At 41.3% G+C, this 14,955-nt stretch overlaps 1 protein-coding gene across 8 annotated transcripts in view; it reads left to right on the forward strand.

Moving 5' to 3' along the window:
• Positions 1–8,486, forward strand: part of col6a3 (collagen, type VI, alpha 3) — a 58,676-nt gene extending 50,190 nt beyond the window's left edge. For 6 of the 8 annotated variants that reach the window (XM_032567205.1, XM_032567212.1, XM_032567209.1 and 3 more), the window contains 6 exons: positions 186–446; positions 1,465–1,539; positions 1,959–2,144; positions 5,195–5,254; positions 6,949–7,134; positions 7,939–8,486. In XM_032567205.1, coding sequence (XP_032423096.1) covers positions 186–446; positions 1,465–1,539; positions 1,959–2,144; positions 5,195–5,254; positions 6,949–7,134; positions 7,939–7,976 — 806 coding nt within the window. In that variant the 3' untranslated portion in view covers positions 7,977–8,486. The remainder of the gene's footprint in view (positions 1–185; positions 447–1,464; positions 1,540–1,958; positions 2,145–5,194; positions 5,255–6,948; positions 7,135–7,938) is intronic. The other 2 variants (XM_032567206.1, XM_032567208.1) reach the window with 2 other exon arrangements.
• Positions 8,487–14,955: the final 6,469 nt, after the last annotated feature.

Raw genomic sequence — 14,955 nt, forward strand, 5'->3', positions numbered from 1 at the left:
CAGAAGCTAATGCTAACACAAGAAATTATCAGAAGCAAATGCTAAACCACGAAATACAAAAGATTTAGTAACACATGAAACATTAGTCAAAGCTAATGCTAACATTAAGACGTCAGTTTCTCATGTCCTTCCAGGTCTGAGACTCGCTAACAGCAAAGTCCTCTGTTTCTGTTTCCACCCTCCAGACGCCGACGAGCTGCGCGTCTCCAACGTCACCGCCAGCAGCTTCACGTTGCGGTGGAGCAACCCCGAACCCAAACTGCTGGTCTACTTTGAGGTGGTGGTGACCCGACTGCAGGACCACACCCTGGTGGTGAAGACCAACGTTTCAGGCTCAGAGATCGCGGTGTTCAACGTGGAGAGCTCTCAGACGTATCACGCTGTGGTCACGGCGTACACAGCAGAGGGCCGGGTCGTCTCGGCCCGCAAGGGCATCGTCACAACCAGTAAGTTCAACAAACACAACTACAGACTGCGTCACACACATTTCTTTATAATTAGGGCTGGGACTAATTTTATTTAGTTAGCTACAGAGATTTAATGCATTAAAATTTTCCCTTTGCATTTTGTATAACTTTTGTATTTGCAACTTTCTGGTACGTTTATAAATCTGACGCATTAGCGACATTCGCAAACAAACGGTGTGGAAGAAGCTGCTTCTCTTGTTCCACTGGGGCATCATTTTGTTTCAAAGAAACAATCTAACATTTGAAAAACCTAAATAACAGATTAAAAACATTTATTCTATAACTCAGCTGCAAAAAGAGATTATGAGATGATGGTCCGGTCGACCCGGTTCTACTGGAACCAGAACATCTGCTCCACCTCCAGCTGCTGTGGTTCTGAGTCAAACCAACCTGTTCCCCTCCTGGTCTGTGGGGGCGCTGCACCAAGAACCACTGAAGACACTGAGAGCAACTTCCTTCTTCACCAGACGGAAACAAGATGGAGGCGTCAGATTTTAGTGTTGGAGGATTTCTCTTTAGTCTTTGGCTGAAGACCAGGAGCCATTTCTGCTGCTAGCGCTAGGCTAGCACGTTAGCTTGGGTTGTATTTACCCAGAATGCAGCGCTGTAGTCCACTTCCTGCTTTTGGAGCGGTCTCCGGTCTGTTTGGCGTTCACATTCAAACCAAACCCAGACCGAGGTTTGGAGGACCAGAGGTCAGAGGTCAGCTAGCATCCACACCTCACCAACCAGACCGGACTTTGACTAGGCAGACTGGAGTCGGATTAAACGTACTGAACCCTGTTTATACTTATGATTTCTGCTCAGTTTAGTGAGATTTCTCTTGTCTAAACTTGTTGAATCATCAAACTAAAACTTTTATCATCTTCAAATGCTGCTTCATACCTAAAGAACTGTTTGTAAAAGAGCCTTTCCTGAAGTTTCATATTAATTACCCGTAGTTTCATAAAGTTTGTTCCGTTATTGTAGCTTCATCGTTGCCTCTTTCCCCTCACAGAAGCAGCCAGCCTCGGCAGCAGCACTGTAAAAACTACGCCGTTGGACAGACCGAGGTTGGACAAACCGGAGCCTGGTAAGCTGGTCTGAAAACCATCCAGTAAGAACCAGTGTGGATTTAGTCAGCAGCTGCTGAGGTTCATGACCTGGTCCACAAAAAGCCTCTAAATTACTAAATAAACTAACATTTTAGCAGATGTAGTCATAACTAACTTTTCAGTTCACTTGTAAAAACTCCAAATTAATCCACTTTCATTCTCCTGACTTCATTTTGGATAACATAGCTGCTCTGGAGGTCATAGGTTCTTGTTTTTGTAGGAAAAACCTCTGAATGTTTATAAACCTGCTTGCATAGTAAAGTGACCTGTTGATTTTAACACACACGATCTTTCATGTTTTAAATTTAATCGTAACACAAACGCCTTCTCTCCCTGTCTGTCCTTCTGCACATGTGTGTGTTTCTGTTTCCCGTTATTTTTCTGTTGCATGTTGTAGCTAGTGGCCTGGCAGACACCTGCTCACTTGACTTTGACCCGGGAATGCCGTGCAAAGACTTTGAGGCTAAGTGGTTCTTTGACAGACAGAATGGGTTCTGTGCAGAGTTCTGGTTTGGAGGTTGTGGAGGAAATGAGAATAGGTTCGACTCAGAAGAACTTTGCTTGAAAAACTGCATGAGGTCAGGTGAGTTACGGCCGGAGGAATGCGTTTAAAACAAACTGGGATTATCTGTTAACACTCAGGGAAAAATATGACGATTTAGGTTTAACTTAAATAATTTGCCCAATTTTTGAAAACTAAATATTAATTCTTGTCCAAACTTCTGTAAGTTTTTCCAGAAGTTATTACTCATGTTTTTAATGGTGTGGATGCTGAACAAAATCAAATAATGTAATGCTAATCTAAAAATTAGCCTCGCAAGCTAATGTTAGCACTAAGAAACATTAGCATAGCTAGCATAGGGATAAAATCAGCATGTTGTCTTTTTCAATCAATCAATCAATCAATCAAATTTTATTTGTATAGCACATTTCAGCAGCAAGACATTTCAAAGTGCTTTACATCATTACAAACAGAAACACAAAGCAACATAGAATCAATCATTAAGTCAAGTTCCATCAATAAATTTGTAATTGATTACATTTCAAATACAATCCTAAACAGGTGGGTTTTCAGTCTAGATTTAAAGGAAGTCAGTGTTTCAGCTGTTTTACAGTTTTCTGGAAGTTTGTTCCAAATTTGTGGTGCATAGATGCTGAAAGCTGCTTCTCCTCGTTTGGTTCTGGTTCTGGGGATGCAGAGCAGAACCAGAACCAGAACCTGAGAGGTCTGGAAGGTTGATACAACAACAGCAGATCTTTAATGTATTGTGGTGCTAAGCCGTTCAGTGATTTATAAACTAACAACAGTATTTTAAAGTCTATTCTTTGAGCTACAGGGAGCCAGTGGAGGGACTTTAAAACTGGTGTTATGTGCTCTATCTTCCTGGTTTTAGTCAGAACGCCAGCAGCAGCATTCTGGATCAGCTGCAGCTGTTTGATTGATTTGTTGGACAGACCTGTGAAGACGCTGTTGCAATAATCAATACGACTGAAGATGAACGCATGGATTTCAGATTTTTAAATGTGCAAACAGAAATTTATAAGAAAATTAAAGAAAATATTTTGTGTTGTTTGTAAGCTAATTTAAGACTAAAAGTTTTAAATCAATTAAAAAGTAACTTTCTGACCTTTAAATTTGAGTTTGCAGCTAGCTAACATTTAGTTATAAATCTTTTTTTATTAAGAGATTGTCTGAAATTAAATATGTAATATTAAATAAATGAATAAAATATTCCTATAATAGCCAACATCACCAGCTAACAGCACTTTAGCTACTGTAGCGTTTCAGATCTCATTTTCTATTAATATTAACATTTTAATGGAGTTTAAGGAGATAACTGAAAATCTTTTTTTAACCTAGAAATGACAGCAAATCAAAAAAAATATCTTGAACTGTTAAAGTAGCCTTTGGAAGCTAAAAGTGCTAATAGCACAGGATACTATTGATTAGATATCATCACAGGATTATGGATCTATGGATTTTTAAAATTTTATTTAGGTTATCTGAAAACAAAAATGTTAATAAAACTATGAATTGCATGAAATCAAACTATATATTTTCCATCTTTCAGGCAGTCTGTCAGAGAAATGCTAACTCAGCTATTTTGGTTCAAACCTCGAGGAACTGAACAAACTTCATAGTTAGACATTATTTTTTATGTACTGTAACAATTTACCTGTACAGTGTTTATAAAACTCGATGAATAACATCAGTCACTCAATATGTTTATCTGTCGGTTGCTGTGAGTCAAAATGCTGACATTAAAATTAGCTTTAGTTAGCTAGAGGTTATTAATATGAACACATTTGCATAGCGTTATTGATTTTAGCGTGTTTTCAGAATATCTGAACTTATTTTAAAATGCAAATGAGAAAAAAAATCTATAAATCATAAGAAGTAAAACAATTTGAAACTAGGAGTAGCCTGAGCAAGCTAACCATACGCTAATGAAAATTAACCAGAAAAGGCTAAAGGCTGAATATACTCTGCAGAAAAACAACAAAAAAAAAGTTTTTATGCAAAATATCAGGAACAACAACAAAGTTTTTCTGGCTCCTCATAGCTCCGCCCACTGCAGCGTCCATCGGCTCAGATCGGTTCAAAGGTTTTCACACTGACAAAAGGAAAAGTTCTGCTGTGAATTTGTTTCATGAAAAGCTGCAGGAAGAAACTGCAGCTGGTCCTGATTTTAACGAGGAACGAACCCAAGGAGGAAGTTCTCCCGTTTCTGGGTCCTTCTCTGAATTCGGTGCATTTTGTGTCTCGGGTTTATCTCAAAGATTTTCATACAATGCAAACCATTTTATGAGAAAATCAATAAATGGAAATATCCATTTATATATATATATACATATGCAAGTATATCTTAAAAATTATGTTTTGAAAAATGTTATGGGTTGTTGAAGCCAAATGATCATGACCCAACTGACCAACGTTAAGTTTTCACTGAATAGAAAACAAATAAAAATAGCCAGTAACTGCAAGTTATTTCTACTAATATAAACTTTTTTAGGTATACTTTAGGCTAAATAAATGTAAGAAATATACATGAATTATTTATAGAACAGCACTTTTTAATCATGTCTCTCCAGTTTTGTTCAACCCTGTAACAACATACCAACCCCCCCAAATATTAGACTAATATTTGTTGGACTGTTTGCAAAGTTTAAAGAATGAGTCAAAAATATAAAAAAGCCTGATTTAATATTTATTTTAAAGTGTATTTTTATGATTTATAAAAAGCACTTTTACATCAAGTTGCCATATTCTACTTATCGGTCTAATTATTATGATTCACAATAAAATAAAATAGATTTACAATGAGTTATTTAAACAGGTCAAATCAAAGGAACTGGAAGAATTAGTTTAATTATATTATAGAGTTTCAGTCATAGAGGAATCAAATTTCCCCATAACGGGGTTGAACTTAAAGCATCCAAAAAAAACAAAGAAATTAGTATTAATGTTTGGATTTCATGCATAAGGTGGGGAAACATATTTTCTTGGAGGGTCAGAGAGTCCTTCAATAGATGCAGTGTTCAGAAACACAATTTTTTGTGGTATATTTTTAAGTAACCTGGGAGCCAAAATTCCTGCCCTGCTAATGTTTTCCTCTGTTTCTGCCTCTGCAGCGCCGCAGCCTGAGCCAGAGGAGCAGCGAGGCGAACAGCTGGAGATTCTCCCGGCTCCTGGTGAGAACTTTCATTATCGGGTTTATTGTTAAAGTAATTCATCCAAAAAGAGTAAAAAACCAGAGTCCAGATGAAACCGTGGTTTGTTTCAGACCTGATCTTCTCAGGAGCGACGCTGAATTACAGCTTCATCAGCCAGATTGTTTGTAAAATGTTTCTGTTCTTATGATCAGACATCAGAAGTTAAAACGATTCATCTTGTTAGGGAAGAATAATTTATAAATTAACTTTTGAAAAACAGTTTGGCTCTCTCTTCCTCTGGATCCCAGGTCCTCTCAGCGGGCGATGTGCGGCCACAAGGAAAACAACAATGCGTGTTGACGTCACAGAATTACAGAGTCTAATCCCATACAAAGCAACGTATGAATTAACAACAAAACTGCAGAGGAACAGAGATATACATTCATTACCTGAGACAGGAAAAAAATAGAGAAAGAAAAGACAAAGAAAAGGCAAAGACGCGTCTTTGGAGAGAGCTGATGCAAAAAAGCAAAATAGTGGCAGCTATCTGAATTATTACTCCTGTGCACGAACTCTTATACTGAAGGTGTGTCTTTCCTTTGTAATATATTCAATTAAGGCGTACCTCTGGTTGACCAACTGGAAGCTACCTTGGACCCTCAGAAAAACTTAGAACTCCCCCTAATTTACGCCAAAGATCAAAGGCCATTTGCTCTCTGGTTCGACAAAAGAGCCAACAGCTGCATCCTGGCCTCCTGGGTTCTACGGTCATTTGGGTAAAGAAAAACATAAGATAAGATTTCACAGATACCTGTGGAATCCGGAGTCTCTCCCGTTATCTCTCCTTACATAAATTCTCAGGACAAACTTAAATCCAGTAATTTGGTTCAAGGAAAGGTTATCTTCACAAAACCCAGTTTTGCTCCTCTGCACCCAGCACCTCAAAAGATTGAGTCTTGCCAAAAATAACACATAAAATCAACAGAACAAAATGAGGTATAATTCCTTTTCTAACCTATGAAACATAATATTCAATCCTAAGTATACAGGTTAACACAATCATTTTCCAAAACCCCATTTAGCATAAATCCTGAGCAATTTTCTAATACTAAACAAAACATTTTCATTCAAACAATTTCCATTTGATTCTGATATTGTCACAGATAGTACAATTTTCAAATACATTCATCATTTACTAGATTAGTAGTTCTAAAATTAGATAATACAATCTTCGTTAAAAACATGCTATTAGTACTTAGAAAAATGTCTTAGAAATTAAATGTTAGTGGTTTCAACATTCTATGTTGTATTCAGTTTTACACCATCCCAGATGTTGGTTCTGGAAGACTTTTGATCTTCTGTGAACCAAACAGACTTCTCTCCTCCAGGCTCAAGTGATTCTGCCCTGCAGGAGATGCTAATTTTACGGCCTCCTGTCCTCTGATAACACAGCAGGAGCCTCATTGAGAGATCCCCTTTGATCTGCATTTGGTTCCTGTACTTTGAATACTTACCCATCAATAGTTTAGTTTTAAATCCTTAACACAAACCTGTTCAAAATTAAGAAATTTGTTCAAAATACCTTTTACACATGCTGTAAGATTAACTGTATTAAGCACTAAAAATAATCATTTTTCCTCAACAATCTCCAATCGGTGGAGATGAAAGCAGCTGAGCGTGTTGCGCTGGCTGTGGAGCTGCTTCGTTTTTACTCATTTGTTCTTCTCTTCCAGCTGCCATTACGTCTGTGGACATTTGCCAGCTTCCCAAAGAAGAAGGAAAATGTGCAAAGTTTGTTCTGAAGTGGCATTTTGATGCCGCCAGCAGCAGCTGCAGCCGCTTCTGGTACGGCGGCTGCGACGGGAACCAGAACCGCTTTGACACGTATGAGCAGTGCATGAAGGCGTGTGGAGCCGCAGGTACGTGTCGCTCGGTGTAGTCAAATCCTCTGAATGAAGCCTCATTCACTCTCCGTCATTAATGCATAGAAACCTGAATTTAGTTAATGGCCCTTTAAAAAGATCTGTGTTGCAAATAAAACATTAGCTTCTATTAATATTGCTCAAACTAACAATTAGCCATTAATGGAGGCCTAGCCAAGCTGTAGCCGGATATCTGGGAAAACAAACATATTTTTATTTATTTCGACCGTTCATCCACATGAAACTGTTTAATATCACAAAAAAATATTTATGAAAACTGCAACCAAACTGGAGATGTGAGTAAACTCCGTGTTTATGAGTTCGTGTCTGCGACAAACAATAAGCCGATATTTCCACATCGTGGCGATGAGACGATTCCCGATCAGCATCATTAGTTCTAATAACTTTATATTCTGTTGCCTTTGATTGGCTGACAGGTTTTAGCTCTGCGCTACACTGCCCCCTGTTGGTTCTCATGTTTAAAACACACGGATTTCTGAAATGTGTACCATGTTTATTTAGACGATGTCTGACAAATCCACACGTTTAAAGGTTAGTAAAGTCGAACAAAACACAGAAACACATGAAGAAACATTTACACACCTGCCGTCGTTTCTGCTGCATGTTGACAAAGTTTTACATAAATTAGTTTTTAAAAAGCTGTTTTCAACTAAAACGTCAGGAGATGCAACTTCAACAGAAGAATCTGTTTAGCAAAATGTTAAACATAAATAGGAAGCTGCTGCAGCAGGTTGCTGCAGCTCGCTGCGTTTCCAGTTAACCTGACTGGTTTCCTCCCAGCAGGGAACCCGGGGCTCCTGGCCGCAGTGAGAACATAGGAGTGGCGCCTCAACCTCGTCTGCAGAAGCGAAGGGCCGCACTGTAAGGACGCCTTGCTGAAGCAATGGTGGCAGCACTGGACTCGACACACATGAACTTTGACCCCCGACTTCCTGAAGTAGTCTGTTTGACGACGAGATGTAAGGAAGACAGTTCGCTGCGTGAAAACTTTAATCTATTGGTGCTAAACGAGTTGAATAAATGCAGCAGTTTGTCTCGAACCATGAAGTAAAACAGCTTTTAATGTTTCTATGATGGATCTGTAATGAATCCAACAGCAGGACTTGAACCTCGGTGACTTTCTCCACTGCAGCGCCGCGCAGCTCTTTACATGCTCGTCACCCAGAAACCCGCCGCTCTGATGTCCAGTTCAAGTCACTTCCATTTCCGTTTCCTGCTACTTAAACAGAATGTAACGTCACTCTGGTTTTTGGTTTTGTTTTGGTTTTCATGAGGTTTGTCCGTCAGTCTGTCTGGGGGAAATAAAATGAAGTAGAGTTTGTAATAAACACGAGCGTCTGACTTTTCTGTTCAACTGTTTACTGTCCAACATTCAGAAGTCAAAGGAAAACCTTTAAATCTTCCTGAAAACGTTTGGAAGAAGCTGTGATTATTACTGAATTATTACTTCTGAATTAAAGTGGGTCTCATGAGGTCCGGATCCAGAGCGGAGCCGTTTTCCGCAGCGGTCTGGAGGAATCTGAGGTCGCGACCTGCGGGTCTGATGTTCTGGACGGCGAGCAGCTGAACTTCGGGCCGAACAAACGCTGCTGTGACGCAGCGAGGGAGACGAGTGAAACAACCCGACCTCAATCCAACATGAGGGGAAAGTTTTCAGTTTCCAGCATAATTAGAGAATTTCTTCTCTGATTTTCTGCCTTTTGGTTTGGCTTCGCTGCCACGGCCTAGTTAAAGTCACACAGACCAAATTCAGAGCCTCCCACATCTAAAGCGGCTAATTCTGTAATTGTGCTGAATATTAAAACTGAAAGTAGTTGGTGGTGAAACTGAACATGAAGTTATTTGTCTCTGTGTGAGATCTGGTCGTCATGGAGACGGCAAACCTTCAGTCTGCATGTTTATTCATTTAAATGGGAAACAATTCAGCCACCGGCAGCTTTTACCTAAAAATAACTTCAAATTATTCAAATTAATCATCATGAGGAAACAAAATCTGGATCTGTAAGATGAGTTCATTTGTTCTACAGTTATTTGTGGATAAAATTTTAACTTTATAAAATCAGATTCTCAAAATGGCTAACGCTATAAGGACCAAGAGTTACAGGACGTTAGGTTAGCATTAGCATTAGCTGAGGTTTACTGTCCCTCTTCTTAAAATTCACTTTGTTTTACTTTAACTCAGCAGCTCAGATAAAAGATTTAAATTAGCTCAACATTTAAAACCATGACGAATCCACATGCTACAAGCTAACAGCGGTTTCCCTCAAAAATGCTGGCTAAGCTAAGCTAGCATTAGCATCAGAGATGAACTCTAGATTCTTCAGGTTATGTTTACTCTGCTAAACACATCAACTTTATTTTCAGGATTTTTCTACTGCAGAATAAAACCAGGATATGAGAATAAAACAGTAGAATGAGGGAATAAAATCTTATGCTGACTTTTTGTGGTAACATGATTTTATTCTCATGACTTTTTAGCTTGAGAATGAAAAGCTGTTTTGAGATTAAAGACAGAATGAAGAGAACAGGAAAATCCCAGCGTGATAAATAAATACTGAAGCTGCAGATGTTTCAGATTTACCAGCCGCTTTGTGTTGGTCATGATGAGCCAAACGTTCCTCACAGCAGGAAACAAACCGTCGTCCAGTTGAACCACAACCAGGCAGTTTTTCCTTCCACCGCCTTTCTGGGCCAGCCGAAGGGCTTTCATCCGTCCAGGTTCACAGCTTATTAAACTCCGTCGTATTTACCTTTGGATCTTGATCTCCAGTCTTTCAAGAGACTGAAAGTATTTCAGCTGCAGCCGGCATCATGATGGCAACTTGCAACTTAGAGGAATCATGATGGCAACTTGGAGAAAACATGATGGCAACATGGAGAGAACATGGAGGCAACTTGGAGAAAACAAGGAGAAAACATGATGGCAACACGGAGGGAACATGAGGGCAACTTGGAGAAAACATGATGGCAACACAGAGGGAACATGGAGGCAACTTGGAGAAAACAAGGAGAAAACATGATGGCAACACGGAGGGAACATGGAGGCAACTTGGAGAAAACAAGGAGAAAACATGATGGCAACACGGAGGGAACATGGAGGCAACTTGGAGAAAACAAGGAGAAAACATGATGGCAACATGGAGAGAACATGGAGGCAACACGGAGGGAACATGATGGCAACATGGAGAAAACATGGAGGCAACTTGGAGAAAACATGGAGGCAACTTGGAGGCAACATGATGGCAACACGGAGGCAACATGATGGCAACACGGAGGCAACTTGGAGAAAACATGGAGGCAACATGATGGCAACTTGGAGGAATCATGATGGCAACTTGGAGAAAACAAGGAGAAAACATGATGGCAACATGGAGGGAACATGGAGGCAACTTTTAGAAAACATGGAGGCAACTTGGAGGCAACATGATGGCAACGCGGAGGCATCATGATGGCAACACGGAGGGAACATGGAGGCAACTTGGAGAAAACATGATCGCAACATGGAGGGAACATGGAGGCAACTTGGAGAAAACATGGAGAAAACATGATGGCAACACGGAGGGAACATGGAGGCAACTTGGAGAAAACATGGAGGCAACTTGGAGAAAACATGATGGCAACACGGAGGGAACATGGAGGCAACTTGGAGAAAACATGGAGAAAACATGATGGCAACACGGAGGGAACATGGAGGCAACTTGGAGAAAACATGGAGGCAACTTGGAGGCAACATGATGGCAACATGGAGGCAACATGATGGCAACACGGAGGCATCATGATGGCAACACGGAGGCATCATGCTGGCAACACGGAGGCAACATGATGGCAACTTGGAGAAAACATGGAGAAAACATGATGGCAACACGGAGGGAACATGGAGGCAACTTGGAGAAAACATGGAGGCAACTTGGAGAAAACATGGAGGCAACTTGGAGAAAACATGGAGGCAACTTGGAGGCAACATGATGGCAAATGGAGGCAACATGATGGCAACACGGAGGCATCATGATGGCAACACGGAGGCATCATGCTGGCAACACGGAGGCAACATGTTGGCAACTTGGAGAAAACATGATGGCAACATGGAGGGAACATGGAGGCAACATGATGGCAACGCGGAGGCATCATGATGGCAACACGGAGGGAACATGGAGGCAACTTGCAACTTAGAGGAATCATGATGGCAACTTGGAGAAAACAAGGAGAAAACATGATGGCAACATGGAGGGAACATGGAGGCAACTTGGAGAAAACAAGGAGAAAACATGATGGCAACACGGAGGGAACATGGAGGCAACTTGGAGAAAACAAGGAGAAAACATGATGGCAACATGGAGAGAACATGGAGGCAACACGGAGGGAACATGATGGCAACATGGAGAAAACATGGAGGCAACTAGGAGAAAACATGGAGGCAACTTGGAGGCAACATGATGGCAACACGGAGGCAACATGATGGCAACACGGAGGCAACTTGGAGAAAACATGGAGGCAACATGATGGCAACTTGGAGGAATCATGATGGCAACTTGGAGAAAACAAGGAGAAAACATGATGGCAACATGGAGGGAACATGGAGGCAACTTTTAGAAAACATGGAGGCAACTTGGAGGCAACATGATGGCAACGCGGAGGCATCATGATGGCAACACGGAGGGAACATGGAGGCAACTTGGAGAAAACATGATCGCAACATGGAGGGAACATGGAGGCAACTTGGAGAAAACATGATGGCAACACGGAGGGAACATGGAGGCAACTTGGAGAAAACATGGAGGCAACTTGGAGAAAACATGATGGCAACACGGAGGGAACATGGAGGCAACTTGGAGAAAACATGGAGGCAACTTGGAGAAAACATGATGGCAACACGGAGGGAACATGGAGGCAACTTGGAGAAAACATGGAGAAAACATGATGGCAACACGGAGGGAACATGGAGGCAACTTGGAGAAAACATGGAGGCAACTTGGAGAAAACATGGAGGCAACTTGGAGGCAACATGATGGCAACATGGAGGCAACATGATGGCAACACGGAGGCATCATGCTGGCAACACGGAGGCAACATGATGGCAACTTGGAGAAAACATGATGGCAACACGGAGGGAACATGGAGGCAACTTGGAGAAAACATGGAGGCAACTTGGAGAAAACATGGAGGCAACTTGGAGAAAACATGGAGGCAACTTGGAGGCAACATGATGGCAAATGGAGGCAACATGATGGCAACACGGAGGCATCATGATGGCAACACGGAGGCATCATGCTGGCAACACGGAGGCAACATGTTGGCAACTTGGAGAAAACATGATGGCAACACGGAGGGAACACGGAGGCAACTTGGAGAAAACATGATGGCAACTTGGAGGCAACTTGGAGGCAACATGATGGCAACACGGAGGCAACATGATAGCAACTTGGAGAAAACATGATGGCAACTTGGAGGCAACATGATGGCAACACGGAGGGAACATGATGGCAACTTGGAGGCAACACAGAGCCAACATGATGGCAACTTGGAGGCAACACAGAGCCAACATGATGGCAACATGTTGCCTCCATGCTATCTTCGAAAGCAAAGAGCCTCAGCGGCTAGCAGAGCGTAGCTTCATCCCGTTAACAGAACAGCTAGCAGACTCATCCAACCATCATCTCTTATCTAGAGGTCAAAGGTCAAAGATCCCAGTAGATTCATTCCATCCTCAAATTGTTCTCAGGTTTTTTTTTTCTCTTGTTCGTCTTTTTATTTTCTGTCTCCAAGGAAACATCTCTATTATGGTCTGTCTGCAGAGCTGAACTCTGGAATGTTGTTTATTTTACATTCAACCTTATAAAAATGGTTCTGCTGCTGGTTCTGCAGATGCAGCAGCTCAGAGCGGAAGCGTCTCTCTGGGTTTTTCCTGGCGTTTCTGTTTCTGGTGAATTAATTGCTCTGATTGCTGATCTGGTAAATGTGTCTGTTATGAAGCTGCAGCTGGAAGACATTAAATTGTTCTGATGCTGCTGAGCTCAAACACTAAAAGCATCTTCAGAGCAATAAACAACGTGAGACCAACTTTCAATCCTCTGGGATACGACACCAAATAAATCAGCTGATAAAACTTTTTAAAGTGCAGATCGTTTCCTGGTGGCTCTGAGTCAGAGGGAAGGAATGTCATCCGTCTGTTTTTATCATCACTGACCGAGGATCGGTCCGCATCCTGCTGGGAATGTTTCAGCTTCTGCTTTTCAAACCAGAGTCTCCACCTGGAACCAGTTCACCTGCTGATTAGCTCCCAGCAACCAGCAAACAGCTGGAATTATTTCTCGCTCTGCAGAATCTCAGCATTCAGGTTTCATCATTCAAGGCTAAACGTTTAGCTGCAAACTGAACGTTTAGCTGCAAACTGAACGTTTAGCTGCAAACTGAACGTTTAGCTGCAAACTGAACGTTTAGCTCCAAACTGAACGTTTAGCTGCAAACTGAACGTTTAGCTCCAAACTGAACGTTTAGCTGCAAACTGAACGTTTAGCTGCAAACTGAACGTTTAGCTGCAAACTGAACGTTTAGCTCCAAACTGAACGTTTAGCTGCAAACTGAACGTTTAGCTGCAAACTGAACGTTTAGCTGCAAACTGAACGTTTAGCTGCAAACTGAACGTTTAGCTCCAAACTGAACGTTTAGCTGCAAACTGAACGTTTAGCTGCAAACTGAACGTTTAGCTGCAAACTGAACGTTTAGCTGCAAACTGAACGTTTAGCTGCAAACTGAACGTTTAGCTGCAAACTGAACGTTTAGCTCCAAACTGAACGTTTAGCTGCAAACTGAACGTTTAGCTGCAAACTGAACGTTTAGCTGCAAACTGAACGTTTAGCTGCAAACTGAACGTTTAGCTGCAAACTGAACGTTTAGCTCCAAACTGAACGTTTAGCTGCAAACTGAACGTTTAGCTGCAAACTGAACGTTTAGCTGCAAACTGAACGTTTAGCTGCAAACTGAACGTTTAGCTGCAAACTGAACGTTTAGCTGCAAACTGAACGTTTAGCTGCAAACTGAACGTTTAGCTGCAAACTGAACGTTTAGCTCCAAACTGAACATTTAGCTCCAAACTGAACGTTTAGCTGCAAACTGAACGTTTAGCTGCAAACTGAACGTTTAGCTGCAAACTGAACGTTTAGCTGCAAACTGAACGTTTAGCTGCAAACTGAACGTTTAGCTCCAAACTGAACGTTTAGCTGCAAACTGAACGTTTAGCTGCAAACTGAACGTTTAGCTCCAAACTGAACGTTTAGCTCCAAACTGAACGTTTAGCTGCAAACTGAACGTTTAGCTCCAAACTGAACGTTTAGCTCCAAACTGAACGTTTAGCTCCAAACTGAACGTTTAGCTGCAAACTGAACGTTTAGCTCCAAACTGAACGTTTCGCTCCAAACTGAACGTTTCGCTCCAAACTGAACGTTTAGCTCCAAACTGAACGTTTAGCTGCAAACTGAACGTTTCGCTCCAAACTGAACGTTTAGCTGCAAACTGAACGTTTAGCTCCAAACTGAACGTTTAGCTCCAAACTGAACGTTTAGCTGCAAACTGAACGTTTAGCTGCAAACTGAACGTTTAGCTGCAAACTGAACGTTTAGCTCCAAACTGAACGTTTAGCTCCAAACTGAATGGTTAGCTAGCACATTTAAATACTTGCTAGCTAAAATGCAGCTAGCAATTTAGCTTGCTTGCCAATATAATAATAAATGTATTTGTGTAGCCTGGTTAGCCCAAGTAGATGAAATAAGATAAAACACAACAGATGATAGAAAAAAGTGA

Source organism: Xiphophorus hellerii, chromosome 7 (genome assembly GCF_003331165.1).
Source record: "Xiphophorus hellerii strain 12219 chromosome 7, Xiphophorus_hellerii-4.1, whole genome shotgun sequence".
Lineage (NCBI taxonomy): Eukaryota > Metazoa > Chordata > Actinopteri > Cyprinodontiformes > Poeciliidae > Xiphophorus > Xiphophorus hellerii.